General features: G+C 55.6%; 3 protein-coding genes across 3 annotated transcripts in view; 1 reads left to right on the forward strand and 2 right to left on the reverse strand.

Moving 5' to 3' along the window:
- Nucleotides 1–6,279, forward strand: part of GLIS2 (GLIS family zinc finger 2) — a 38,117-nt gene extending 31,838 nt beyond the window's left edge. Inside the window, exons 4-7 of the mRNA XM_080981375.1 lie at nt 755–931; nt 1,032–1,165; nt 1,951–2,069; nt 3,168–6,279. Coding sequence (XP_080837501.1) covers nt 755–931; nt 1,032–1,165; nt 1,951–2,069; nt 3,168–3,937 — 1,200 coding nt within the window. The 3' untranslated portion in view covers nt 3,938–6,279. The remainder of the gene's footprint in view (nt 1–754; nt 932–1,031; nt 1,166–1,950; nt 2,070–3,167) is intronic.
- Nucleotides 6,280–7,762: 1,483 nt separating this feature from the next.
- On the reverse strand, nt 7,763–12,617 carry PAM16 (presequence translocase associated motor 16). The gene is made up of 5 exons (XM_080981395.1): nt 12,463–12,617; nt 11,599–11,683; nt 10,376–10,512; nt 8,554–8,619; nt 7,763–7,913 (listed from the first exon to the last, which is right to left on the reverse strand). The coding sequence occupies exons 1-5, from the start codon at nt 12,463–12,465 to the stop codon at nt 7,821–7,823; spliced, it is 384 nt and encodes a 127-aa protein (XP_080837521.1). The 5' UTR covers nt 12,466–12,617; the 3' UTR covers nt 7,763–7,820.
- Nucleotides 12,618–15,189: 2,572 nt separating this feature from the next.
- LOC308463175 (coronin-7-like) overlaps nt 15,190–26,622 on the reverse strand; it is a 93,815-nt gene continuing 82,382 nt past the window's right edge. Inside the window, exons 17-28 of the mRNA XM_080981349.1 lie at nt 25,415–25,523; nt 25,079–25,165; nt 24,204–24,346; nt 23,311–23,415; nt 22,871–22,956; nt 21,828–21,966; nt 20,848–20,937; nt 20,025–20,141; nt 18,729–18,864; nt 16,858–16,949; nt 16,360–16,446; nt 15,190–15,839 (exon numbers count right to left, since the gene is read on the reverse strand). Of these exons, the coding sequence (XP_080837475.1) occupies nt 15,834–15,839; nt 16,360–16,446; nt 16,858–16,949; nt 18,729–18,864; nt 20,025–20,141; nt 20,848–20,937; nt 21,828–21,966; nt 22,871–22,956; nt 23,311–23,415; nt 24,204–24,346; nt 25,079–25,165; nt 25,415–25,523 (1,197 nt within the window). The 3' untranslated portion in view covers nt 15,190–15,833. The remainder of the gene's footprint in view (nt 15,840–16,359; nt 16,447–16,857; nt 16,950–18,728; nt 18,865–20,024; nt 20,142–20,847; nt 20,938–21,827; nt 21,967–22,870; nt 22,957–23,310; nt 23,416–24,203; nt 24,347–25,078; nt 25,166–25,414; nt 25,524–26,622) is intronic.

Here is a 26,622-nt window from a genome sequence, read left to right on the forward strand (position 1 = left end):
GCGCCACTACCAATAAGGCCCTCTGCTTGGTTCCCTGCAACCTCACTTCTCGCAATGAGGGAACCGCCAGAAGGCCCTCGGCACTGGACCTGAGTGTCCAGGCTGAACGATGGGGGTGGAGACGCTCCTTCAGGTATACAGGACCAAGGCCATTTAGGGCTTTCAAGGTCAGCACCAACACTTTGAATTGTGCTCGGAAATGTACTGGGAGCCAATGTAGGTCTTTAAAGGACCAGTGTTCTATGGTCTTGGCAGCCGCTCCCAGTCACCAGTCTGGTTGCTGCATTCTGGATTAGTTGTAGTTTCCAAGTCACCTTCAAAGGTAGCCCCATGTAGAGCGCATTGCAGTAGTCCAAGCGGGAGATAACTAGAGCATACACCACTCTGGCGAGACAGTCTGCGGGCAGATAGGGTCTCATCCTGCGTACCAGATGGAGCTGGTAAACAGCTGCCCTGGACACAGAACTGACCTGCGCCTCCATGGACAGCTTTTGAGTCCAAAATGACTCCCAGGCTGCGCACCTGGTCCTTCGGGGGCACAGTTGCCCCATTCAGGACCAGGGAGTCCTCCACACTAGCCCGCCCCCTGTCTCCCAAGAACAGTACTTCTATCTTGTTAAGATTCCTCCTCAATCCATTGACTGCCATTGCAGCATTCCTAAGCTTTGTGGGCCAGACCATCAAGCCCTCTGCATTGCCAGAAAAATGCAGGGGACCTTTCCTTTCCTTTCCAACCCCCTCCTTGTCCCCCCAGGACCTCCAGTCCCTGCGCTACATCGATGGCCTCCGCAGCTCCTTCCAGTTCTTCCTGCCCCTCAACTCGGGGGGTGCCTTGCACCTGCCTGCCTCAGCCTTCCTGGGGGCCCCCAAAGAGAAGCGCCTCTCCCCAGAGATGCCCCTGCAGAAGCAGCTGGTGTGCCGGTGGTCAAAGGTGAGCAGTGCCTATGGGCTGGGGGCCCCTCTCCTTCCAGGGCCCTGCTGGTCTCTGTTGAGGCTGAAGCCCCTCCCTCCTCTGCTTCGTCCTTCTCCAGTGCAACCAGCCCTTTGACCTGCTGCAAGACCTCGTGGACCACGTCAACGACTTCCACGTGAAGCCCGAGAAGGACGCCGGCTACTGCTGCCACTGGGAGGGCTGCGCTCGCCATGGAAGGGGCTTCAATGCCAGGTAAGCCAACTGCTCACTGCACAGGCATCTGGGGAGTGGGAGAGACCCCTGACCCTCCCTCAAGGGGCTTGCAGGCTTCCCAGGGACCATGTGCACCAGGCAGAGAGCAGCATCTCCCATAGAGCTGTGCTGAGCAGACATCCAGGCAGCTTCTGGCATTGCTGGCCGCGGGTGTGAGCTGCAGGCTGACGGCGCCTTGGATGGGCACCACGTTGGCTACCCGTGGCTCAGAAGGGGGGGCAGCAAAATCCCTCGTGTTTGAGCTCCCCAAATCCGCTTGACTTGTGCAGAGTACAAGGCTCCCCTTTGAGACTTTGGCAGAACTTGCAAGTCAGGCTGCCCATTTTGGTTGGCATGGGGCTGGGGGTGGAAAGCCCTTTATTAACCCCGTGGTTCTTGGAGGGTGGATCCCCAGGGCCAGGCTGCTGCCAGCGGTGCCCCTTCCCTCTAGGACAGCCTTTGGGAACTTTCCAAAGAATGGAGAAAGCATCCTTGGTTTGGGGCCTCCTGCTTAGAGGACGCTGTCTCTCTCTTCCACCCTGGCAGCCCCCTGGCTGTGGGGAGGGAGACGGAGCCTCAGGAGTGGCCAAGCAGGGGGTGGGGAGCCTGGGGCCCCCTCCCCGTCTTGTTTGGCTCTGGACTTGCTCAAGCAGTCTGCAGTGCCAACAGTCGGGGTGACCATGGCAGCCGCAGATTCTTTGCCCCTGTTAAAAGCACTCTGGGAAGAAGTCTCTGCTGTCCTCCTCCTCCCCCCATCTTGACGGGCTCCTTCCTTCCCTCCCCAGGTACAAGATGCTGATCCACATCCGCACGCACACCAATGAAAAGCCCCACCGCTGCCCCACCTGCAACAAGAGCTTCTCTCGGCTGGAAAACCTGAAGATCCACAACCGCTCCCACACAGGTGAGTCTTGAGGCCAGGGAGGTGGGCGCACTTTTGCAAGCCCCTCGGGCAGAGTCCAGGTGTCCCTTCTGAGCAGAGCAGCTGCCTTGCAGGGGACAGACGGACGACAAAGCTTTCCAGGAAGACTGGGAAAGCTGACGGAGGAGGAGAGGGCTATGGAAGACTACTAGCTGCAGCAACGATGATTCTGAATATTGGTTGCTGGAAACCACAGGAGGGGAGAGTTGCTCTCATGCTCGAATCCTGATTGCTGGCTTCCCACAGGCATCTGGGTGGCCGCTGGGAGAAGAGCCCGACTCTCATGTTCCTATAGAATCCTAGAGGTGAGGCACGGGGAGGGACCCCCGTCTAGCCCAACCTCCTGCAATGCAGAATTACGTTCCTAAAGCTCTGACTTCCGAGTCTCCCTGCCCGCTTTCCTTGGGGGAATCTGAGATGCTGGTGGCTGTCAACTAGAGTCTGCGTTCTATAGTTTGGAGTGTGACGCAGTTTGGAACAGAGCTTTCCAGACTTTTAATGTTGGTGACACGCTTTGTAGATGTGCATCATTTCGCGACGTAGCAATTCAGTTTTACAGTCAAACCTTGGTTCTCAAATGGCTCCGTTTTTGAACATTTCGGCTCCTGAAACGCCAAAAACCCGGAAGTAAATGCTCCGGTTTTCGGATGTTTTTTGGAACCCAGTTGACTACAATAAGCTCTTACAACCAATCAGAGGTTGCGTCTCGGAAGTCGAACGGGCTTCTGCAACAGATTACGTTTGACACCTGAGGTTTGACTGTACAGTACTAGCAAATCAGAGGTTAAACTAACCCCTTTCCAGCCCCGGGAGGAGTGTGGGTAGTGTTAGTGTGTCACACCTACACACTGCAGCCAACACACTAACGTGTCACGACACACAGTTTGGAAAGCTCCAGTGTAGAGTGCCTTCTGGGCCAGCTCTTTGCGATCTATTGAAGAATGAAGGGGGCACAAAACGGTGGCGTCGCCAGGCTCCATCCTGGCACCTTCACTTGTTCTCAAGAGGTGCAAATTTCTATTGCTGGTTTCAAGGAAGCCTCTCCCTTAATATCTCACGTGTCCCTTTCTCCCCCCGCAGGCGAGAAGCCCTACATCTGCCCCTACGAAGGCTGCAGCAAGCGCTACTCCAACTCGAGCGACCGCTTCAAGCACACCCGCACGCACTACGTGGACAAGCCCTACTACTGCAAGATGCCTGGCTGCCACAAGCGCTACACAGACCCCAGCTCCCTGCGCAAGCACATCAAGGCGCACGGCCACTTCATCTCGCACGAGCAGCAGGAGCTGCTGCAGCTGCAGCCGGCCCCCAAGCCCTCCCTGGCGGCCCCCGCGGACGTGCCTTACCTCAACGGGGCGCAGATCATCATCCCCAACCCCGCCGCCCTCTTCGGCAGCCATGGCCTGCCCCTCCCACTGGCCCCCGCCCCACTGGACCTCAGCGCCCTGGCCTGCGGGGGGCTGGCCGGCCTCCACAGCCCCGTCCTGGCGCCCCTCAACCTGGCCAAGAACCCGCTCCTCGCCTCGCCCTTCGCTGCCAGCAGCCTGGGGCTGCCCGTCGTCTCCTTGCTGGCGGGGGCCGCCTCCGCCAAGGTCCTGCCTGAGAGGAGCGCAGCCCGGCCCAGCAAAGGCGGCGGGGGCGGGCAGGGGCCGCCGCAGAGCTGCAAGGAAGCCAGCGGGAGGACTGAGCGGGCCCGGGGGGGCGCAGAGGGCCTCTCACTGCTGCCTGCGGGGGGCGCCCTAGACCTCTCCACTGGCATGAACTCGGCGGGCAGCTCGGACGGCCTGCCCCCCGGTTGGGTGGTCATCCCCACAGGCTCCGTGTTGCTGAAGCAGGCCGTGGTGAACTGAAGGGGGGTGGCGACCCACACCATGGACGGGGGACGGGGTGGGGGGAATCTGGGACCGGCCGTGGCCAGCGGAGGACCCCAGGCAGCCCTGGAAGAGCTTCTGGCCTGCGCCGAAAGGGGCTCCCCTCTCTTCCCCTACCCACCCACCACACACACCCCATCTCTCCCCCCCCCCACTATGGCTGCCGGGGCTGGCCAATCCCCTCGGCTTCCTGGACCCCCACGATGGAAGAGCCTGGCTCTCCTGAACAAAGCAATAAGCAGCATTTCCCTGAGCAGCAGCCGTGACTCCCCTTTCTGCCCCCCAGCTACCTCCACACAGGCATCGTGGGGTTGGCCTAGAGGACCCTTTGGGGTCCCTGCCGCGGGTCCAGGGCCTTCGCCCTCTCTGCATACAGAAAAGGAGGGCGCTGGCTCTTTCTCTCTCCATCTCACGCCAGAGCGCCTCTTAGCGCCCCCCGACATGCCAGCTCCTCTGCTGCCACTCCTCCACACCCCCAGTCTACTGGCCTCCCATCTGTGCCTGTTGGCTCAGGGGTCTTCCGCTTCCAGCACTTGGCTGCTGTTCAGGGAAGGAGAGCCCCCCTCAGCTGAGATTAGAGGCGCTGCCCGTCCCCCGGGGTGGAGCTGCCTCCATCTCCCTTACTGAACAAAAGCAGCCAGGCCTTTTCCTGGCTCAGCCCCCCGACGACTGACAAGGCACACCCAACGGCTGTGCTGCTCACCAGCCCTTCTCCTGCCTCCCCCCCCCCCAAACTGACGTGGAGGAACTGAAATATTCACTTCCCCCTATTAGCTGTTCCGGATGTTTCAAAGCTGACCTGCAAATCTCCCGGCCTGAGATGGCCTTGCGTGGGGACAGCAGCTGACAAGCCTTCCTTGGTTCTTTTCCCACCCAGGAGCCCCCCCCCCCAAGCAGGCAAGGACATCTCCCCCATCAGTTTCCTCTGGCCAAGATCCGTGTCAATAGATGGGGCCCAGAAGGAGCAGGCAGGTTGGCTGGTCTGTGCTTCTTCCAGGAAAAGCCCTCTGGAGGCACAGCTTCCCCCCAAGGCAAGGGGTCCAGGGAGCCCCTCTTCCCCCCTTGGAGACAGGAGGGGTTGGGAAGGCCCCAGGATCTGAGGAACAGGACCGCCCCCCCCCCACATCCGGGCACCAATGCAGGGGAGAGGAGCAGAGGCCAGGAGAGATGGATACTGCCTCTCACCTCCAGCAAAGGCTGCCCAGTCCTTTAATGCCCCCGTCTCCACCTGCAGGATGGGTCTGTCATCAAACTGTCCCACCCAACAGGGCTGTTGCAAGGATTGCTCAGACAATATACCTGCTTGGGGGGGGGGCAGGAGGCCAAGCAGTCCCCAATTGGGTCTGGCAGTGGGATGGGGCCAATATTAGCAGCACAAACCCGTCCTATTGGCACAAGAGCCAATAGGAGCAAGACCTGAGGGTCGCCAGTCACACCCATTGGCTGAGGCAGGGGCAGGGGCCTGACTCACAGGGACAGAAGGGGGTCTTCTGTAGAGGCTGGAGGGACCCACTGCAAATGGGGCGCTGCTCCAGCCCCGACTGGGGCAGCTGTGAAAGCCACACTTATTCTTGTCTGTGCATCTTGGTTTCTGAAGGGGGGACCCTTGCCGCCCGTCCCAGCAGCAGCAGAAAGACCCCCTGCTTCTCCCCCTAAGCGCCCGCTTCTTTGCTGAAGGAGCCTGCTTCACCTCGACTGCCCTCCCCAATTTGGAGGGGTCCCTCTGCTTTTCGCTCCGGTCTCCCCGTACAAGGGGGTCCCCACATACCTCTCTCCACGCCGCTCTTTCAGCGGGACCCTTGCTCTGGGCTTCCACACAGGCAGGCTCCCTGGGCCTGCTGCTGCCCCTTCTTCTGACACCCCCCCCCCGCAGGTGCTGGCAGGGGGGAGGCCCCGCACCAGGCCCCCCAGCGCTGCCCGGGGCGCCTGGGACCACGCACTGCCACTCAGCCGAGGGGAGCTGGCCTCCCAGCCACGCAGTGGAAGAAGGCTGAGCCCAGGGCCGGACGTGCACAGAGCCCCATGCGCCCCGGGGCCTGATCCTGACCCAGCACGCCTTGCTGACTGACCAGGCCTGCGAGCCGGTGAACGTGTCCGTTTCCTTCCCCGTCGTCTGTTGTCGCTCACTCCAGGCCGCCAGTATTTTAAGCTGTTTCTAAGTGCCTTTCGACTGTAGTTTCTGTTGGATTTCGCCCCGCCCCTCTTGCCTCCATCACTGTTAGCGTAGTTGACGACAGGAAGAGATAAGCTACGACCCAGGCCTCTGCGACAAGAGGATGGCTACTATGACGGAAATAATAAAAGTGGATCTTGACACTTTGCCCGGCGCTGCCTGCTGTCTGTCTCCTGGGGAGGGTGGGGCAGGAGGACAAAATATACGTCTGTACACACACCAGGGTTTCCCAAACGTGGGTCTCCGGCAGTTGTGGGACTACAATTCCCATCATCTGTGGCTAGCAGCAGAAGTGGTCAGGGATGATGGGAACTGTGGTCCAAAAACAGCCGGCGTTTAATGTTGGAGCGTATTTGTGAGACTGCGTGCAGACCAGGGTTTCCCAAACGTGGGTCTCCGGCTGTTTTTGGACCACAGTTCCCATCATCCCTGACCACTTGTGCTGCTAGCTACAGATGATGGGAATTGTAGTCCCACAACTGTCAGAGACCCACGTTTGGGAAACCCTGGTCTGCACAGTCTCACAAATACGCTCCAACATTAAACGCCCATGCAAATGCACACCCACACCCACACCCACACAGCTGGGCTCTGCCTGCTCAGCCAAACCGAAACTCTGGCACTGAAGGCACAGCAGATCCTGCCTCCTGGAGCAGCACATGGCTTCCTGCGTCCTGCCTCTGCCGACCTCAGGGAAGGCCAGAAGCGCATGGGAAGATGCTTCCTGACCCAGAAGCCAGGCCCTGGCCACATCTAGCTGGGAACTCTATGCATCAGGGATAAGGAACCTGTGCTCCCCCCAAAAAGCTCCCGGACTCCCAGCAGCCCCAGCAGCCAGGTGTGATTGGGCCTGGAGCTCCCTGTCCACAGTCAACCCTACCTGCCAGCGGCTGCCCAAGGTTTCAGGAGAAGGCCCTTTCCCAGTTGTGCCAGGGCAGGCCAGGGACGGAGCCTGGGGCCTTCTGCCTGCGAGGAGTTGCGAGAGTGAAGTGGGGTGTTGGGATGAGCTGCCTAGCTCCCAGCATGCTCCTGACGCAGCAGCAAGTGCAGAACCTAGCACAGGGGTCGGCAAACTTACCGCGCCTCGGGCCGGTGTCTCCAGTGCCGATCGTGCAGTGGGCCAGAGGGCAAGGGAGCACATACGCGTGCGCACATGCTATTTCCGGCGCACTTCCAGGTCGGAGGAGCACCAGAAATAGCTTGTGTGCATGTGCGCGGGCCTCCTCCGACCCAGATGTGCCCTGGAAATAACGCTTGCGCATGTGCACCATCGATTTCCGGTGCTCCTCCGACCCGGAAGTGGGCATCCGCGCAGTGCAGCGCCAGTAAGAGCGGGCGGTGGGGGTTGCCGCGGGCTGGATAAACGTGCCCTTCGGGCCTTAGTTTGGGAGCCCCTGACTTAGCGGCTGGGTGTCGACTGCAGTCAGTCCACAAGCTGGGCTACCCCTCACAGAGCACAAGCTGTCTGGGCAAATGCCGCTCTGAAAACTTTTGTTTGTTGCTTGGCCAGAGAAGACACTCCTGGGAGGAGGGACACTCCAGCCCCTGCCGTGGGTCCGATCCTGGTGCTGCATTCTGCACTCCCCCCAGTCACCCCCTGGCAACAGACTGCGAGGCCGAGAGCAGCAAGCTACACAAGGGCAATTTATTGGCTAGCTATACTTTAGACGGGGAGGCCGGTGGGCTCTGCTACGTGTCTGGCTTGCGCTCTGCGTCTTGTTCTCGCCGTTGCTGCGACTGGATCCGCAGCTCTTCGTCCAGGCGCTCCTTGGCTCTCACCACCTGCAGGGCACAGACCTGGCACTCAGTAGCTGCTGCTGCTGCTCCAAAAAGACGGCAGGAGGCCAACACACACAGAGGGCGAGGGCAGCGGCTGTGCCAAGGGCATCCGCCAGAGGGCTTTGAAAACAGGAGCAAGCAAGGAAAAGGGGGGGCAGGGGTGGAGGAGGAAATCTCGGCTTTGGGGCCTCTTTGATCTCTGGGAACCCCAAGGAAATGAGGGGGCTTGGCTAGAAGGAAGTGGGCAAAGGGTCACTCAGGCTGACACTTGGGACACACTGCATTTTATGTATTTTGGGTAAGTTTGGATCTCTGAAAATGATTCTCAGCTTGCCAATGAGCTAAAAGAAAGGGAGGAAAGCCTCTTAATTGCATCCCTTCCACCTAAGGGACTGCCAGCCCTGAAAGCACAATTTTATTGTATTATTATAGATGATAATAATCCCTGACAGGGACTCATGGCAGCTTACAGATAAAACAAGAACAGCTAAAAACATAGGGGGAAATCACAATCATTAAAAATAATACTCATTAATAGAAATATATGTATATATACAAACTTCTAAGTGTGAGGGGAAGGAGCAGCTTCCTGTGGCTTCCTAGGGGGAGGGGCCACGAGCACAGTTCCACCTCCCCAACTCACCTTGGACTGCAGGTAGAAAGAACCCCCCACGGATTTGTCGTTCACCTTGAATAAATGCTCGTAGTTCTGCCAAGGAAAAGCAAACAATACGCGCATGACCAAACCGCCCAGCGGCACGATTAATTGCCCCGTCCCTGCCACGCTCTGGGAAAACCAGTGGACCAAGGGAAGTAGGAGAGCAGCCCGGCTGGACTGGAAGAAAAGGGCCAGCGTTCTGCTCCCCTCGGTGGCTGGCCAGAGGCCTCCAGGGAGCCCACCAACAAGACCCCCTGCCCCCGCCATGCACGCCACCCCCTGGTCTCTGCAGGTGGAGGTACCACTTAACTGTCACGGCTAATAAGCACAGGGGGCCATTTCTTCCTCTGTGAGTTTTAATTAATACCTTTTGAAGCTACCTAAGCCATGGGGGTGACTTGTGGCAGGGAGTTCCACTGATCCACAGCCCTTCTTGATGTTGCTGGACTCGGGCTCCCATCAGTTGCAGCCATTCTGGCCAGGGATGGAGTAGGGCTTAAGAGCGTCAGGCAAGGAGCTGGGAGACCATGGTTCAAATCCCCGTTCGGGCCACGGAAGCTCCCTGGGTGAAGCTACTGCCTCTCAGCCCAACCCACCTCACAGGGTTGATGCGAGGATTAAATGGGGGGGGGGGAAGAACCATGCAGGCCACCTCTAGCTCCTTGGAATAAAAATCCTGGGATATAAATCCAAGGAATAAACAAGCAACATCTGCAGGAAGGCTGCATGGCTCAGTTGTGAAGAGACTCAGCTTTGGGATCAGCCACTAAGTTCTAGCCCTATGAGAAATACTGCTTCCTGGTGTGCCTCGTGAGGTTTCCACAGGGACCGGGGGACCCAAAGGAACATGAATGCCCACATGGGGGAAGGCTGCAAGGTCCCTGGTTCAATCTCACTGGCATCTCCAGGTCGGGCTGGGAGAGACTCCGGCCTGAAATTCTGGAGAGCCGCTGTTGCCTGTCAGTGGGACAGATTCATAGAACTGTAGAGTTGGGAGCCGACCCCCTTGCGATGCAGGAATCTTTCTGCTCAATGTGGTGCTCAAACCCACAACCCTGAGATTAAAATCTGTCTCATGCTCTACCAACTCTGAGCTCGGTGGACCAATGATCTGACTTGGTATAAATTATTATTATTATTATTATTATTATTAATTCTTCATACCCTGCCCATCTGGCTGGGTTTCCCCAGCCACTCAAGGCGGCTCCAAACAGAATATTATTATTAATAATAAAGCAATCAAACATCAAAAACTTCCCTAAACAGGGCTGCCTTTAGATGTCTTCTAAAAGTCAGATAGTTGTTTATTTCCTTGACATCTGACGAGAGGGCATTCCACAGGGCGGGTGCCACCACCGAGAAGGCCCTCTGCCTGGTTCCCTGTAGCTTGGCTTCTCGCAGGGAGGGAACGGCCAGAAGGCCCTTGGAGTTGGACCTCAGTGTCCAGGCAGAACGATGGGGGTGGAGACGCTCCTTCAGGTCTACTGGGCTGAGGCCATTTAGGGCTTTCAAGGTCAGCACAAACACTTTGAATTGTGCTCGGAAACGTACTGGGAGCCAATGTAGGTCTTTCAGGACTGGTATTATATGGTCCTGGCAGCCATTCCCAGTCACCAGTCTTGCTGGCACATTGTGGGTTAATTGTAGTTCCCGGGTCACCTTCAAAGGCAGCCCTACATAGAGCACATTGCAGTAGAACAGTTTCCTGTATCTCTATACAAAAGCTCTGAAAGCAGAATTGTGGGTCTCAGTCACCAAGGAATGAGCCTTGTACTCTCCCCAGCAAGCCTGAAAAGTTGGTATTTACCTTCTGAATGTCCTCTGGGTTGAGCTTGCAGACGTTGAGGATCTGCTGGGCCTCCTGCAGGCTGAGGCCAGAGACGCTGGAGGCTGCTTCCGACTGAGGCCCCGAGCGCCCTCGCGCGTCTGCCGCTGCTTGGCTGGCTGCTTGGAAAGAGGGCCTCAGTTACCCCCCTTGGTTCCCCCACTCTGGACAGCGGGGCTGGCAGTGCTCATGACGCAAACGGGCTCAGGGTGGCCTTGCCAGCTGGGCTGTCCTCGGGAGCCGCCCAGCCCAGGGTCACAAGGCTGGCGTTGGCCGGCCCAGAACTTGGAGACGTCAGTGACAGCTACCTGGGACCCCCACAGAGAAAACCACAGGCCACATTGCGCCAGGTCAATGAAGCATGGGATGCCCTGGGAGCAAGAGAGGCAGCCCACAGCGTCTCTCTCTCCCCCCCCCCCCCAACAAGCAAGCATGGCAGAGGAGAAGGGGCAACCACATGGCACTTGTTGCAGGAATTTATGTATAGGTTGGGGGGGGTTGCCCCTCCAGCAGATATCATGCACATGCAGCCCACTACCAAAATCAGCACAATCACTTTTGTGACTTTTGTGATTTGTCCCCACAAAACACTTCATCACAATTTCTTCCTATCTATTCAAAGGGCCTCTGCTGTACAATACCAAACGTAACAATTCACTGATAAATGTATCTGTCTACTGGCTCACTGGGAAAACTTCAGAAATTCATACAGACATGTAAGCTCAGCAGCCCCTCTGCCCGAGTGATAATTCCTGGCATCCTGATACCTGAGTGCCAGACAGGTAGCCATTCCAGAAATAACAAACCCAGATGAAGACAAAAGGGTGTGATGAACTTGGCTGGGAAACAGGGAAATGTAAACATCTCTTTTGTTACACTTGATGGGTGTTTGGTGGAGGGCAAGGAGAACCATGGGGCAGGGTCCAGGATGCTCAGATTACTGCCACCGGACCTCCCCTTTCATGATGTAACCGTGATGTATGAGTTTGGGGGGCTGTAACATGGGGATTAGCAGCTTTAAAAGTTTGGGGGCTCTTTTGTTCGGGGCTTCCATCTCGTTCCACCTGGTGGCAGGTGGGAGTCCTGTCACAACGGTCTTCAATCAAGACCAAGCCTCCTGGCTGCTGTTTTGCTCTGGTATTCCTGGCTGGTGCTCTTGTTTTTTGTCCAACGGAGCCCTCAGATTTCTCCGTTAACACGCTCACCTGCAAACTCCTGCCGCAGTGCCCGGGCAAAGGCTCTGCCCACCACCTGCACCCCCACGAGGACGATCTGCGCCAGGTACTTGGCCTGCCAAGGGAAGAGTCACCAGGGTCAGGGCATTCGCCAGGCAGTTGCCACCCCTTCATGCTCTGTTGCTGTGTCGCTCACTTGACCAGGTTGCTCCTGCCCTGGGAACCAGCCCCCTTCGGTGCGGCCACTGAGCCCCCCCCAAAGCCCCTCTGCCGGGTCTCCGTTTGGGGGGCAGCGCAAGGCCCACCCCAACCCCGAATGGGGATGCCAGGAAGCCACGGGAAGGGGGCGCTTAATGGGGACCTGAAGCTCTCTCTGGGGGGGGGGTCCTTAGGGTGGGGGTGGGCTCCAGAGGCCCTAGGCAGAGAGGAGGCCCCGGATGCTGGAGACTCGGCTCAGCCCTTGCCAGGGAGGCGAGGAAGGAAGGGGGGCTGAGGGCGAAGGAGGCAGGTGGGCTCACGCTGCACGCGCATCACACAACCTCAGGACCGTGGAGCTGGAAGGGACCCCGGGGGTCATCTAGTCCAGCCCCCTGCCCCATTTCCGCCCCACGTGGGGCTCGAACCCGCCACCCCGGGGTCCAGAGACTCGAGGGGCGCTAAGTCTCTCTCTGGGCAACGGGAAGCAAATGGAATTAGCAGAAGCAAAAGGGAGGCGGCGCGGTGGGTGGGGAGGGCCGAGGGAGCCTCGGACGCCTGGGTCCCTTCCTGGGGCTCCGAGGGAGAGGGCGGGGCCAGGGAGGCGGGAGGGGTCTGGGGGTCGCACTGCTCGGACGCCTGGGTCCCTTTCCCGAGGGGGGCGGGCGAGGGGCTCCCGGACCCCCCCCCCGGACTCACCATGCCTCTCCCTCCTCCCTCCTCGGGCGGCCCAAGGGCGAGATGATCCGGCGGCTCCGGGGGAAGGAGGGCACCATAGAGACGAGCCGGGCCGGATGCAGAGGCCTCTTCCGCCTTCGCGACCGGAAGCGGACCCCGTAGCGGCCTTGGGGCCTAGAGCGCCGCCCCGGGGTCGAGGGCGGCCCCTGGCGGCCGGGAGGCGCGCGCAATGCCGGGATCCCCGCCGAGTTGGAAGGAAGGGGCACCTAGTGGCCATCTAGTCCAGCCCCTCGACGCAGGAACCGCGGCTAAAGCATGTATGGCAGGCGGCCTCTTTCTGAAAGCCTCCCGCGAAGGAGAGTCCACCCCCACACCGAATCAGGAGCTGGAGTCATGGAAGTGCGGACTTGGGAGGGGCACCCAGAGGCCATCTAGTCCAGCCCCCGGCAATGCAGGCAGCGGGGACGGGGTGAAGCGGCGCCTGCACGCCCGGCTGTTAAAAGCACAGGAGCAGAGTCTGGGAATGTAAAAAAGTGGAAAACTTCTGGGAAATGATATATAATGAGATGAAAAAGATGTTGCAGTATACATTTATTAAGAAACCAGAAGCATTTTTACTTGGCATTGTAGGAGATGATATTAATAGACAGGATTGTATGTTGTTTTTATATGCAACAACAGCAGCAAGAATATTATTGGCACAAAAATGGAAGCAAGAAGAACCACCGACGAAAGAAGAATGCAGGATGAAGTTGATGGACTATGCAGAATTAGATAAAATTAACAGAAAGGATTCGAAACCTGCAGGACCAGAGATTCTTAGAAGGCTGGAGTAAATATACGAACTGTTTGAAAAGTAATTGCAATGAACAGATTATGCTAGTAGGAATGCAAGAAGTTTTGTAAGGAGGACTATCTGAAATATTGCAAGAAAGACTATGAGGAGAATTATTAGTTAATGATAACTAAGAGTAATAGAGAAATTAAGAAATGTAGAATAAGTGATAAAGAACGGAAAATCATCAGAGGTTGTTGACGGAAGTCTAAAACATTGTATAAGATAAGAAGTTATGTTGAATGATTGTTGAAAATGATATGTAAAAAAACCAAAAAAAAAGTATAATAAAAAAAGAAGAAATAATAATAATGATAATATTAAGGTGGCAACTCCGCCTGTGGCACCGGACTAGCAGGCACAGCAAATGTGGCATTTTCTTCAGGGAACAACGTCCGAGTCTCCGAGGGGCCTGGCTGCGGCCAGAGCAGAGCAGGCAGCCCCGTCCAGCAGTCCAGCGCCCAGTTTCCCACTGCGGCCAGCCAGTCCTTCCTGGGACCTTTTTCTCTCCTCCGTGGGTGGTGCTGGCTGGGTTGCACTGGTGCCTTTTGGGCACCAGTCATCCCCTCCTTTTGAATGGCACTTTCCCACCCTCCCCAAGTTCTGGACACCTGGGGCCTTTGCAGGTATTTGCTTACCTTTAAGAAAACATAATTGTACGTGGAACAGTGCAACCAGTCTCAACCGTGTTTCACGGTTTTGGGATCTGTGCAAAAGAGCAGGTTGGAAATGTGTGTGTTGCAGCTGGACCCACCAGCAACGCCCCCACCCCCAAAGGAGCACATACCCACAAGGTCAAGCGAGGACACAGCTAAAGTAAAAGGCTTTGGGGTGGAATATAGGGGGAAGCTGCCCTGTCCACTTCCGAAAGGCTCTGCTTTGTACTAAAGCAAAAGCAGAAAAAGAGCTGTTTTGATGCAAACGCTGCACCCTTTGGAACAGGGGTCAGCAAACTTTTTCAGCAGGGGGCCAGTCCAGTGTCCCTCAGACCTTGTGGGGGACCAGACTATATTTTGAAAAAAAATATGAACAAATTCCTATGCCCCACAAATAAGCCAGAGATGCATTTTAAATAAAAGGACACATTCTACTCATGTAAAAACACGCTGATTCCCGGACCATCTGCAGGCTGGATTGAGAAGGCGATTGGGCCAGATCCGGCCCCCGGGCCTTAGTTTGCCTACCCATGTTTTGGAAGGACAGCAGCAAAATGAAAGTATAGAAAGTACAGACAGGTGAGGACGGTCCCCAGGTGGAAAAAAACCCATGCTCACAATGTGCGAAGTCCTCTTACATGCTCATTTATAGTGGATTTAAATCTCTTGTCTGATTATTCCTGGATTGGGATAAATCTGAATTTAATGGGGGCCAAGAGCAGCTGCCAGTTGTTGGAGGAGATGATCATGGGGCAACCCCAAAAGGTACTGAGGCACGAGGGGCTTCAAACCCACAGAAATCTTCTGCGTGGACGAGCCCAGGATTTGTCACCGGAAAAAACCAGGATTCCCAAGCCCAACTTCTTTCTTGACCTGACCCAGCTGCTTCTGGGCTTGGATCATAAGCAAAGCCCTGCTGGATCAGGCCCAAGGGCAGCAGCGCACAGGAACTAAGGAAGGCAGGCATTTGCTGTCATGGAGGAGGAAGTGAGAAGTTTTCCCCTGGGAGAGTGGCGCCCCTTTTCCCAGGCACAGAAGCCACAGCCCACCGGCCCCAAAGTCTGCAAGGCAGAACCAGGGTCTGTAAGGCATGTGGGGGCCGCAGGGGGCCTCCAGGGGCCTGTGTGACACCCGTTCTGGGGCGCAGAAAGATCTACCAGGCTGGGCTGGGTGCTCTCCATCCCTCTAGGGGGGGAGAAGAGTCGCTTTGGGGAGAAGGCTGGTGCTTTGAATAACAGACACAAGAGGCAAAAGAGCTGAAATTGACATTCTTTCAAGTTACACTGGCAGGGCAGACACAGAAGGCGAGCTTTGCTCTGAGGACAAGCCTGGGGAGACAATTCGGGGCGCAGTTGTGACGGAAAGACACGCACGCCCTCGTAAAGGCAACCCTAGAGCTGCAGGGAGCAGAAGGAGCCCCCCAAACAGCCCTCCTCCGCTCCCAAATGAGTTTGGAGACCCCCAAAGCCACACGTCCCTCGTGGATGGGCCCTCCAGAGGGGCTGGGGGCCTGGCAGGCACACGGCAGGTCCAAAAGTCGACCTGGGCTCAGCAGCCAGAAGTGCCAGTCAGACTGTCAACGTGGAAGCCGAGGCAAACTTCTGCCTGGGGGGCAGGAAGCGGGGCAGCAGCCCAGACGAAGGAGGGTCCAGGGGGAGGAAGGAAGATTCGGCGGGCAGGATCTCCTTGGCATCTTCGATGAGGTGTGGGCAGGCGGCAGCCCAACCCAGGGTGGCAGTGTTGGCGCAGAGTGGGGGAAGAGGAGCCTGGAAGTCAGCCTGCTCCTCCCAGGGGGGGCCTGAGGTCTGGGCACCCTCCAGTCCACGGAGGAGAGGGTGGCTGCAGGGGGTCATCCGGGCAGTAAGGCCACTGCGTGCGGTCCCTGGATGAAGCGTCCGCCGTTAGTCCTACGGAGTAGAAGAGGGAGAGAGAGGAGGGATGGATGGATGGGAGAAGCCAGACTGGCCACTGCTCTGGGGTGTCTCTTGCTCTGGGGGTGCCCACAAGACCACCCTTGCCAACTTGGGAGGGGAAGGGACACGGGATATACCCCAGAGACCACCAGCCCCCCGGCCTAGCCCTGGGATGGGGAGGGGGACATAGCTGTCAACGTTTCCCTTTTTTAAAGGAAATTCCCTTATACCGAATAGGATTCCTCACAAGAAAAGGGATAGGTTGACAGCTATGGAGGGGGAACGTGGGCAAAGCAGCGGAAGATCAGATCAGACCAGAGTGCCCCCCTCCCCCACAGCACTCCTAGCGGGTGCCTTTTGGGCCACAACTCCCACCAGCAGAGCCCCCTGGAGGGATACAGCGCAGAGCCGGGGGCAGAATCACACCCAAGGCACCCGGATGGGCACAGGCGGACGGGCACGGCTCTCTTCACCCGGGCATGGCGCTTCTGGAGGGCTCCTGCCCAGCTCTTACCCACTCCTCTTCATCCACTCCTTCGAAGGCGTCCTGAGGCAGGGGGTCGTCTCGGTTGCCCAGCTTGGCCACCATGGCATTCAGGAGCTGCAGGGGAGCCAACCGTTGCCAGGATGTGGGCACGAGAAAGGGCTGAGGCGCCTGCCACCCCCAAGACCTTCCCCCTCCTCACGGTGCCCCCTCAACACTTCTCTGTGGGCTGTATTTCCATCCCTCCTTTTTCTCCCTGAGGAGCTCAAGAGGGGGGCCGTGGGTCTCCTTCTCCCCCTCTGATCCGCCCAACAACCCTGTGAGGAAGGCTCGGCTGAGAGGTCACCTTGCAAGCTTCACCACCAAGTGGGGATTTGAGCCCTTGTCTCTCCTAGCCGGACACTAACCACTATGCCACACTGCCTCTCACCCGCTCCATGGTCTTTTGCATCAGGGAGAGCTTGCCAGCCCCCTCCCCTCCTTCCCCTGCCCCCCAAGCCAGAGCTGCCAGCCCCGCAGGGTCCTCACCTCCTCCTTCTTCTGCTCGTCCGACTTCTCCTCCAGGTAGACGGAGGACGGCACGTATTTCCGGCTGGGAGCCTCTTTCGGGGCTTCGCTCACTGCGGAAGGAGGCGGCACGGCGGGTCAGTGGCGGAAGGGGCCTGGAGGCAGATCGCCAGGGGGCCCTTTCCTCAGCCGCAAACCCACCTGGGGTCTCTCCAGCACAGGAAAGGCCTTTCCATGGCCGGAGGGGAAACCCAGCGGGGGTGGGGGCTTTCTGTGTTCTGAGATGCTGCGCCCCCAGCCAAGGTTCTCTGTTCCTACCGCTGTGATTTCCTCAATGCCACCCCTTCACACAACAAGCCAAAAGGGGATTCCTGCACCCTTTCACTGGGCTTCCTTGGAGGTCTTTAAGCAGAGCTCAGGTGGCCAACTGCCAGGGATGCTTTGGCTGTGATTCCTGCACTGGAGGGGATGGACTAGATGACTCTAGGGGTTCTCTGGGAAGAACTATGGAGAAAGAACTGGGAATTTACAGCCTGTGAAGTACTGAGGGAAAATCTAATCCAGATGTTTTATACATGGTACCGTATTTTTCGCCCTATAGGACGTACTTTTCCCCCTCCAAAAATGAAGGGGAAATCTGTGTGCGTCCTATGGGGCGAATGCAGGCTTTCGCTGAAGCTTGGAGAGCGAGAGGGGTTGGTGCGCACCGACCCCTCTCACTCTCCAGACTTCAGGAAGCTATCAGCAAGCCTGGGGAGCCCGCGGGAGTTCCCACAGGGCTCCCTAGGCTGCGGATAGCAGCCTGCTGCACGGAGCGCGGGGCGCACTGAAGCAGAGCCAGCCCCACAAGCTCAGGGGACAGCGGGGAGGCGGAGCGCCGCCATACCGCTGTTCCCCGACCTGGTTTGGTTTCCCCGACCTGGTTTTGGGGGGGGGGAATAAAGGGTAAAAATTTTTCCTTTATTTCCCCCCCAAAAAACTAGGTGCGTCCTATGGGACGGAGCGTCCTATGGGATGAAAAATACGGTACTTAATACCTATCAAAATACCTAAAATGTGTAAGACAAAAACCAATCTGTGCTGGAGGTGTGGTAAAACAGAGGGGACACTTATAAATGTTTGGTGGACCTGTGAAAAAACCAAAAGCTTCTGGAATATAGTACATATATGACGAGCTTAAAAAAAATGTTTAAATATAACTTTATGAAAAATACAGAAGCTTTTCTACTAGGGATAACGGACACAGGTATAGCAAGAGAAGATCAGAAAATCTTCCTCTATGCCACAGGAGCGGCAAGGATCCTAATTGCTAAAAAGTGGAAAAAAGCAATTGTGCCAACAAAAAAGGAATGGCAAGACAAACTGTTAGAGTTATTGAACTGGCTAGCTTAACAGAGGCAATTAGAGATCGCACTAGACAAGAGTTTCAAAAAGCATGGAGGAAATGCAGAGAATACTTCACAAAACAGTGCCCTAAAATACACACCTGGACTTGTTTCAATTAATGTCTGCAGGAGACTTTGTGGATATTTAAGTTATAATTAGAAAAATCTTAATAATTATTAATAAAGGAAACAGCCTATAAGAAGTAAATAAGGAGGCCAGGTACAGGATAAAGGGAATCTTTTATTTGGTTGTTTGTATTGTTGTATGTTATGCTTATTGTATGTTATGTTCACGTTTAATGAGGGTGGATTTCTGTATTGGGGGGTGGGGGTTTATGTTATAAATAAAATTTCCAATAAAAATTAAATAAATAAATAAATAAATAAATAGATGACTCTAGGGGTCCCTTTCTACAACACCATGATTCTACAAACTCTGAACTCTCTGCAACAGCACACACACACCCCCCCCGGCTGATGCGCTCCCCCTCGCCCCCTGCCACATACCTGGGGTCATGTCTTTAGGCCGGAGGCTGACTTTGCGGTGCTGACCGTCAGAGCCGCCCAGCCAGGCAGCGGCCGACAGGGCCGGTTCCCACCGCACCTCCGTGGGAGGATAGAGGTCATCCTGGAAGAACTCTTTCTGTGGGGAGAAGGGGCAGGACAGAAGCACGGAGGGCATCAGTCTGTGGGTCACTCAGCCTGCGCACCCCACATGGTGGGAAGGTTCGGGAGAGAGAAAGGATTCATTCGTGCAGAGCCTAACCTGTGGAACTCCCTCCCACCGGAGGCAGTGATGATGACCCCTGACTTTAAAAGAGGACGAGACAAAATCATGGAGGAGAGGGCTGCTTAAAGCCAACCAGGTTGTGGGCCACCAATGCCTCCTGGGGCAGCTGCTTCCATAGTTTCCCGTGTGTAGGAATGATCGCTGGGTGGGGAGCACACTCCCTGCTCGCGGGCAGCCTCAGCTCCCTGCACGCATGACCTTGGGGTGCGGGGCACACTCCCCCCCCCCAGATAAAGCCACAGCTGTCTGAACATCTTGCCCTCTGTCTGACCTTTTGCCATCTCAGTAGTCTGTGGTGTCCTGTCTGTGACCTTTGATCTGAGACCTTTGTCTCCTGTGCAAGGGGGAAATGACACAGTGGAAACAGGTGCCAAAATAACTTTGTACCACCCCACGATCTCGGGACTGGAAGATGTGTAAAGGTCACAGCCCAAAATGTATCTGCCTGGGTTTGCATATTGTGTCAATAAAAGGAGCCTCCACAGAGCTGGCTGGCAGCTTGCTTGCAGCTCACCTGCATTATCAGCTCCTGCCTCATTTCCTTCACTTCACCTGTGTGCCAGGTGATGCAGTCCTTCCTTTTATCTGCCCTGAATCTGTGGAACTCCCTCCCACAAGAGGCAGGGATGCCTACCAAGCTAGATGGCTTTAAAAGAGGATTTTGCAAATTCCTGGAGGAGGAGGAGAGGGCTCTGGGTGGCTCCTAGCTGGGATGGCTAGGAGTGGAGTAATTTGTCTCTCTTCCTTTTGGTCCCTACCCAGCGATGGACGCTGAGACACCTGGGTCCGACTGCGAATCCTCGCCCGGCTGGGCCTGTTCCAAAAAGGAGCGGGGTCTGTCCGGGAAGCTTGCCAAGATGCCAGCTTGGGGTGGCGTTGTGGCTGGAGGTGGACAGGACAAAGGAGCATGGCATTGTTCGGAGAAGGTGACGAGACCTTTCACGGTGCTGCCTCTATACTCCAAGCCTTCCCTCCTCCTCCCCTGCCAGAGACCAAGAGGCCCAGTACCCTACCTTCACCCGGGGCACCCGGAAGGCCACAGGCTCAATGGAGGTCTGGCGGAGGCGCAGGGCTCGGGCAATCTCCACCTCCCGAACCTCACACTCCGTCTTGGGCAGAAACTGGTAGCCCTGCGGAAGTCAAGAGGTCAGGACCTTGCAGGGACACCTTTCCCAGAGCGCGGCTGCAAAGCCACAGCAATGCCCTCTGTGCCTCCCAGGGTCTTTGGAAGTGAAGCAGGGGGCACATCTGGGCACCCGCCACCCGCCAATTCGCACTCAACCCTTGGGGTTGTTACTCTAGTAACTCCACAAGTGCTCTGCCCAGAACAACCACAAGAGGGCAGGCCAGAAGCAGGTTTTGCAGACCAGATAAGGGGGCAGAGAGGAGGAGTCAGCCCCCTGGAACTTCACTGCCCCAAAGGATGCAGTTCTGGTTTGTCACAGGGACTGATGCCAGTTCCCCTTGGCATTCCCAGTAACAGCTCAAGAGGCTGCTGGATTCCAGCTCATTCTGTCTGCCACCCCTGCATTTCCCTGGCCCCCACTCCAAATTCAGGGGTCCTCCCCACTTGAGCCAGGAGGTTTCACTGACAGCTGCTCTGTGGGCATTTTCTCCTCACCTCCAAAATTTGCAAATCCACATTCTTTCCCTTTTTTAAGGAACCAAGCCATAGCCCTCATGGCTGCAGAGGAAAGCCCAGAGAAGTGGACTGAATCAAACAAAGACTACCCCAGGGCAAAGGGGGGTGACTTCCCTGACTGCACGTGGCTCCATCTCTCCCAGGGACATAACTGCTGCCCAGATCCCCCCCCCCCCGCACCGCTGCCACCTTACCTTATGGGGATCACTGGACGGGAAGCTGTTGCACTCCAGGAAGAAGGGTGCCTCTGGGACCACCTCGTAAATGTACACCCTGGTGTCACCCTAAACATGTGGCAGAGAGAAGAGGCTTTGAAGGGCGGGGGGTGGCCTACCTTCCCTGAGCAAGTCTGGGATCCACGTCAGACGGAATGGGGCAGGGAAGGTACCTAGAAAGGGGGCGCCTGGACCGGCCTCAGGGTCAGAAGGGGCTGCTCGCCCAGCCGGGCTCACGGTGGCCAAGCCCCTCTGGGACTCAGTGCCAGGAGGCTGGCATGACTCCTCCCACCCCCAGATCTGGAAAGTTAGCAAAACAGACCCTGTGCTACCCGAAAAACAAAGAACGGGTTTTCTAAAGTTTGGCATCCATTTAAGCAAATGCGTTGAAGCCACCCTTCCGTCAAGGCTCCTATGGAAAAAGCTCCTTGGCTCATGTGCTTTTGAAGGACCACCGTCTGGAAATATAATGCTGTTTTTGGACGTTCCACCCACTCCCTCCTCTCTCCTTCCTTCCTTCCTTCCTTCCTTCCTTCCTTCCTTCCTTCCCCCTTCTTGCTTTGATTTTCTCCCTTTGTTGTTGTTATTGCTTGTTGCATATTAGAAACGAAAATAAAAACAATTGCAAGGAAAGGAAAGAGAAAAATGAAAGAGCAAAGCTGCTCACCCAGCCCAGCCCCTGCTGGGGGGCAACAACTGCTGACTTCAGCAACAAACAACACCCCCCCCCACACACACACTTCCTTCCCCCCCCCCTTTCCTGTCAGCCAGAGAGATGCTCTAGGTCTGTCCAGTTGCAGACTGGCCCCCTATTACCGTGTGCTGGAAGTGGAATGCGGCACCTCTGCACTGCTGCTATGGGGTTCAGCATCTTCTCCCCCCCCCCCCCCGGCCTGACCCTGCAGGCCATTTTTGCTGCTGCTGCTCCTGGAGAATCAGGCCCAGGGCCCCCCGCTCACCTTGCCCGTGAGGAAGACCACGCCTGTGTCTGCATCGTAGAAGGGGATGAGGGTGGATGGCGAGACATCGAGGCCTACCGTGGCCACCGGTGGCCCCAGAGACTCCGCCGGGTGGAGGGAGAGCTGTCGCTCGCTGCGGCTGCAGGAGGAGGAGGAGGAGATGCTGCTGGGATTGGGGCCGGCTGGGGCTCCTGGGAGGCAGCATTGGAAGGAGGGGGAAGCCGGCATTTTTTCATCTCCGCCAAGCTAAGCAGTTGGCTCCTTACCTCTCTCGCCCTGAGCTAGCCACTGATCCACGCGACAGTCACCTCCAGACTTGATTATTGTAACTCGCTCTACGTGGGGCTGCCCTTGAGACTGACCCAGAAACTCCAGTGGGTGCAGAATGCCACGGCGAGGCTCCTTATGGGGTCTTTGCTGCGAGATCACATTCATCTGGTACTATACCAGCTGCACTGGCTCCCAGTGGAGTACAGGGTCAGGTTTAAGGTGCTGGTTTTGACCTTTAAAGCCCTATAGGGCCTAGGACCCTCGTACCTACGGGACCGCCTCTCCTGGTATGCCCCACGGAGGACCTTAAGGACTTTGGAGGTCCCAGGTCACGAGGTGGTTAGATTGGTTTCAACTAGGGTCAGGGCCTTTTCAGTACTGGCCCCGATCTGGTGGAACGCTCTGTCACAAGAGACTAGGGCCCTGCGGAACTTGACATCTTTCTGCAGGGCCTGCAAGACAGAGCTGTTCCACCAGGCCTTTGGCCTTTGGTGATCCTTGTAGAACTCTGGCCCAATGATAGCCATTAATTTGATTCTGAATTGATTTTAGAATGAATTGATTTTAGAATGCTGTGTTGCTTTTATTGTTGTAAGCTGCTCTGAGCCCGGCTTCGGCTGAGGAGGGCGGGATATAAATAAAAAATTGTTGTTGTTGTTGTTGGCATATGAATGAGAGTCGATCACTAGTGGCTGGGGAAACTCAGCCAGATGGGCGGGGTACAAATAAATTATTATTATTATTATTATTATTATTATTATTATTATTATTACCTGTCAAAGCCCGACACTAGCAGGTATTTGCCTCCACAAACCCAGACGATGCGAGCGCCCCGTCCACCTTCGGGCCCCGGGCCCTCCTGTGAAGAGAGACGGATGCCTCAGAGAGCAGGGGCCATGGCTTCTCTCTAGGTGCCCCTCCCAAGACAGGAAACAGGGGCTGCCAACACGGCCCTCCAGAGCTGACCCTTGGGACTCTTCCCGGGGTGAGGCCACCTGCTTCTCCGCCAAGCCCTCCCTCGTAGGAACCTGGGAAACTGCCTCATACAGAGTCACAACATCGGTCCACCCACCCCAGCATTGCCTGCACTGACTGGCAGCAGGGAGAACATGCCACCCCCACCCCACCCCGTTCCTGAATAAGAGGCTTTCTTCCTCCTCTCCCCCTCTTCACCTCTGCACATCTCTTCCTGCCAAGCATCCCCTCGACTCACCTGCAGGGGCTGGGAAGCTTTTCGGGGCTCGTAGATCCTCACTCGGCCATCCTTGCAGACGGTGGCCAGGCGGCGTCCATCGGGGCTCCAGGCCAAGCTGAAGATCTGAAAGGTCCCCAAGAGGTCAGTCTCCTCACTCTGGAGGGCTGGGCCAGTCCCAATCCTTGGGCACCAGGGGGCTCCCTCCAGGTCCAGCATCCTCTGAAGGCCACTTCTGGCGCCTCTCCTCGTGACTCCCAGTCTCGGCTGGCTTTCATTTTAACATGGCAGGCTGTGCCCTGTGGAACTCCCTGCCACTAGAGGGTGAGGCAGGAACCCTCCCTCCCTCTGTGCAGATGCCTTTTGAAAAATTTACTTCATTTTAGACAGGCCTTTGTAATACAGTGGAACCTCAGCTGTTGAACGTAATCCATTCTGGAAGACTGTTTGACTTCTGAAATGTTCGACGACCAAGGTGCAACGGACGGACGGCAAATTCCATCGAGAAAATGGAGAAACACAACTCGGAAGACGTTTGACTTCCGAGGTGCGTTTGAAAACGGAAGCATTCACTTCCGGGTTTTCGGCGTTCAGGTTCTGAATCGTTTGGCTTCTGAGACACTCAAAAACTGAGGTTCCGCTGTATTAACTTTCCTTTGTAGCCGCTTGGAATTATTATTTTTACAAACTCCTTTGTTGATTTTATTCTCATACACTGCAACACCACCTGGAAATGCTTTTTAAATATAAAATTGTGGATGATAAGTATGCAAACGGGGGTAAAGTCACCAAGGGGGGGGGCTGTCTGGTATGAACTGGTGGCGCATGGAGGGGGCTGAGACCTCCCTCTGCTGGTTCTGCTGCCCCCCCTTGCAGAAAGGGAGGGAGCCAAGCTGCGTGCTGAGCCTTCCTACCTGGTCCCTGTGTCCCTCCAGCCTCAGCACCTGCCCGCCAGAACGCAGATCCCAGATCCGGACGCTCATGTCATAGGATGAGGAAGCCAAGATGTCCGCAGCCAGGGGGTGGAACTGGATGGAGTAGATCTTCTCCGTGTGGCCTGGGGGGGGGGGAGAAGACGCCTGCTAGCTGGGCTCTAAGGTGGCCAACCCCCCTCAGGCCAGAGGAGCAGGGGACAGAAAAGCGGGGCAGTGAAATGATATACAACGAATTGAAGAAAATGTTGAAAATAACTTTTGTAAAAAAATCAGAAGCCTTTTTATTAGGTATTTTAGGTCAAGACATACCAAAAGAAATGAGAACTTTATTTATGTATGCCACCACAGCAGCAAGAATGTTGATTGCACAAAACTGGAATTCTGGAGAAATACCAACTAAAGAACAATGGCAAGAGAAGTTGATGAACTATGCAGAACTGGCAAAAATGACATAAAAAGACAACAGAGACTTTGAAAAAGACTGGGAACCATTCCTATTATATTTGCAGAAACAAAGAAAGGCGATCGACTTGATGGCAGGATTTAAATAAACATCCACATTCTTAGCATCAGGAAATGTTTGGAAGATAGTGGAATAAGATGATGTATTTAATTTTATTTTTATGTTTTTAAGGTTTGATGTTATGTTATTAATAAACTTTTCTGCTGAGAGATAGGAAAGCGGGTGTAAAGAGAAACAAACCAGAAACGCAAGTTGGGGGAGGTCTTGGAGGGGAGGGAGGGAGGAATATACAGTAAACGTTAAGAATTTGAGATGTATGTAATGAATGAAAATGAAAAATATATAAAAAATTAAAAAAGAAAACAGAAAAGCGGGGCAGGGGGAGTTTCACCTTGTAGAACCAGTTCAGGCTCCAGGGTTGTCTTCTGCAGACCTCCCTCCTCGACCCTCCACAGCCGGATCCTGGCGTCTTCTCCAGCTGCGCCAGAGGAAACAAGGGGGCAAGTGTGAGAGCCCATCGTGCCATGCTGAGGGCGACCCTGGCTGCAGAGAACCCCCCCACCCTGATGCCAGGCCCGGGGCCTGAGCCCAGACGACGCAGGATGGCAAGACGAGAGAACAGGGCTCTGGAGCAGTCTCGCTTCGGGAATTCCCTCAGGAAGTCCGGAGGCCAGTGGTGGCTTCTTGGTGGGCCCAGTAGCTGCTCCGGGATGGGTGGGTCACATACCAATCGCCAGGCGCTGCAGGTCAAAGGGGTCCCAGCACAGGTCGGAGACGGGCGTCCCGTTCTGGATGGTGGGGAGCGATGTGTCCGGGAGGCGGCCTGGCTTGGAGAGCTGGGGAGGAGGGCAGGGTGAGTCTCTGAGAAAGGCAGGTGGGGGGCGCTCTCCTCTGCCCTCCCCCCAAGACGGGGGCCTTCATGGGCACCCCACTTCTGCCGCTCCAGTGGGTATGCGATGTACTCCATTGGAGCAGTCAAATACAACATTCCTTGTCTGCCTAGAGTGGACACAGACAGGGGGATGTTGATCCAGCCAGTTGAACTTCCTGTTACACCTGGTCTGGAGCATCCTCCCCCTGCGTGTGACCAGGTAGGTGGGCGGGACCCTTGCAGACCCCACAAACAGTCCAGTCACCTAGCCCTCTTCCTCTCTTGATGCTCCTCTCTTCATTTTGGCCACTGGTCCTGATGCACATGGGCTCATCCTTACAAGGATGTCAGCCAGACTGTATCTGTAACTACAGGCTAAAGCCTGCCTTCAGGGATCCAACCGTGAACTGAATGTGAGTAAACTTTTCATTACTAATAAGGAAGACTCTTGTGTCTTTATTTCTTTTAGGAGGGAATCAAAGGGGTCTTTCCAGGAATATACTCCAATCTGGGCATGCCGGATTGGATTGCTTAACTAAAGAGATTAAAACGAATCTGCAACTAGCTGCTTGCTGTGTAAAAGGGGGAACGAGCTCTGCCATATGTAACTCACGAGCGTGAGTGAGGAAGGATAATATTTAATCAATATTGCTCAAACCTGCCCAAATAATTCAATATCTTCTCAAACCAATCCTCCTCCTTCTCACTGACCTTAAACCCTTTCATTTTAACTGTGAAGATACATAAAATGAAAGGCTTTAAGGTCAGTGAGGAGGAGGAGGATTGGTTTGAGAAGATATTAAATTATTTGGGCAGGTTTGAACAAATTGGGGCAATTAAAATGTTACAAGTTAAATAAACTTTGTGGAGGGAGGAGTGTTAAGGTATATAGAATTGTACATATGGTTGATTTGAATATGTTATTATTGATTATGTATACCCAATGTATCAGCCACCTGGTGGGTTTCACTGTTTGTTTTCACTGTTTGTGTTTTGATTGTTGGTAATAAAAAATAAAATTAATATCCTCTCCTACTACCAACAACATTCCCACAGAGGGCAAG

The sequence above is a fragment of the Podarcis pityusensis genome, assembly GCF_964106645.2.
Source record: "Podarcis pityusensis genome assembly, chromosome: 14".
NCBI lineage: Eukaryota > Metazoa > Chordata > Lepidosauria > Squamata > Lacertidae > Podarcis > Podarcis pityusensis.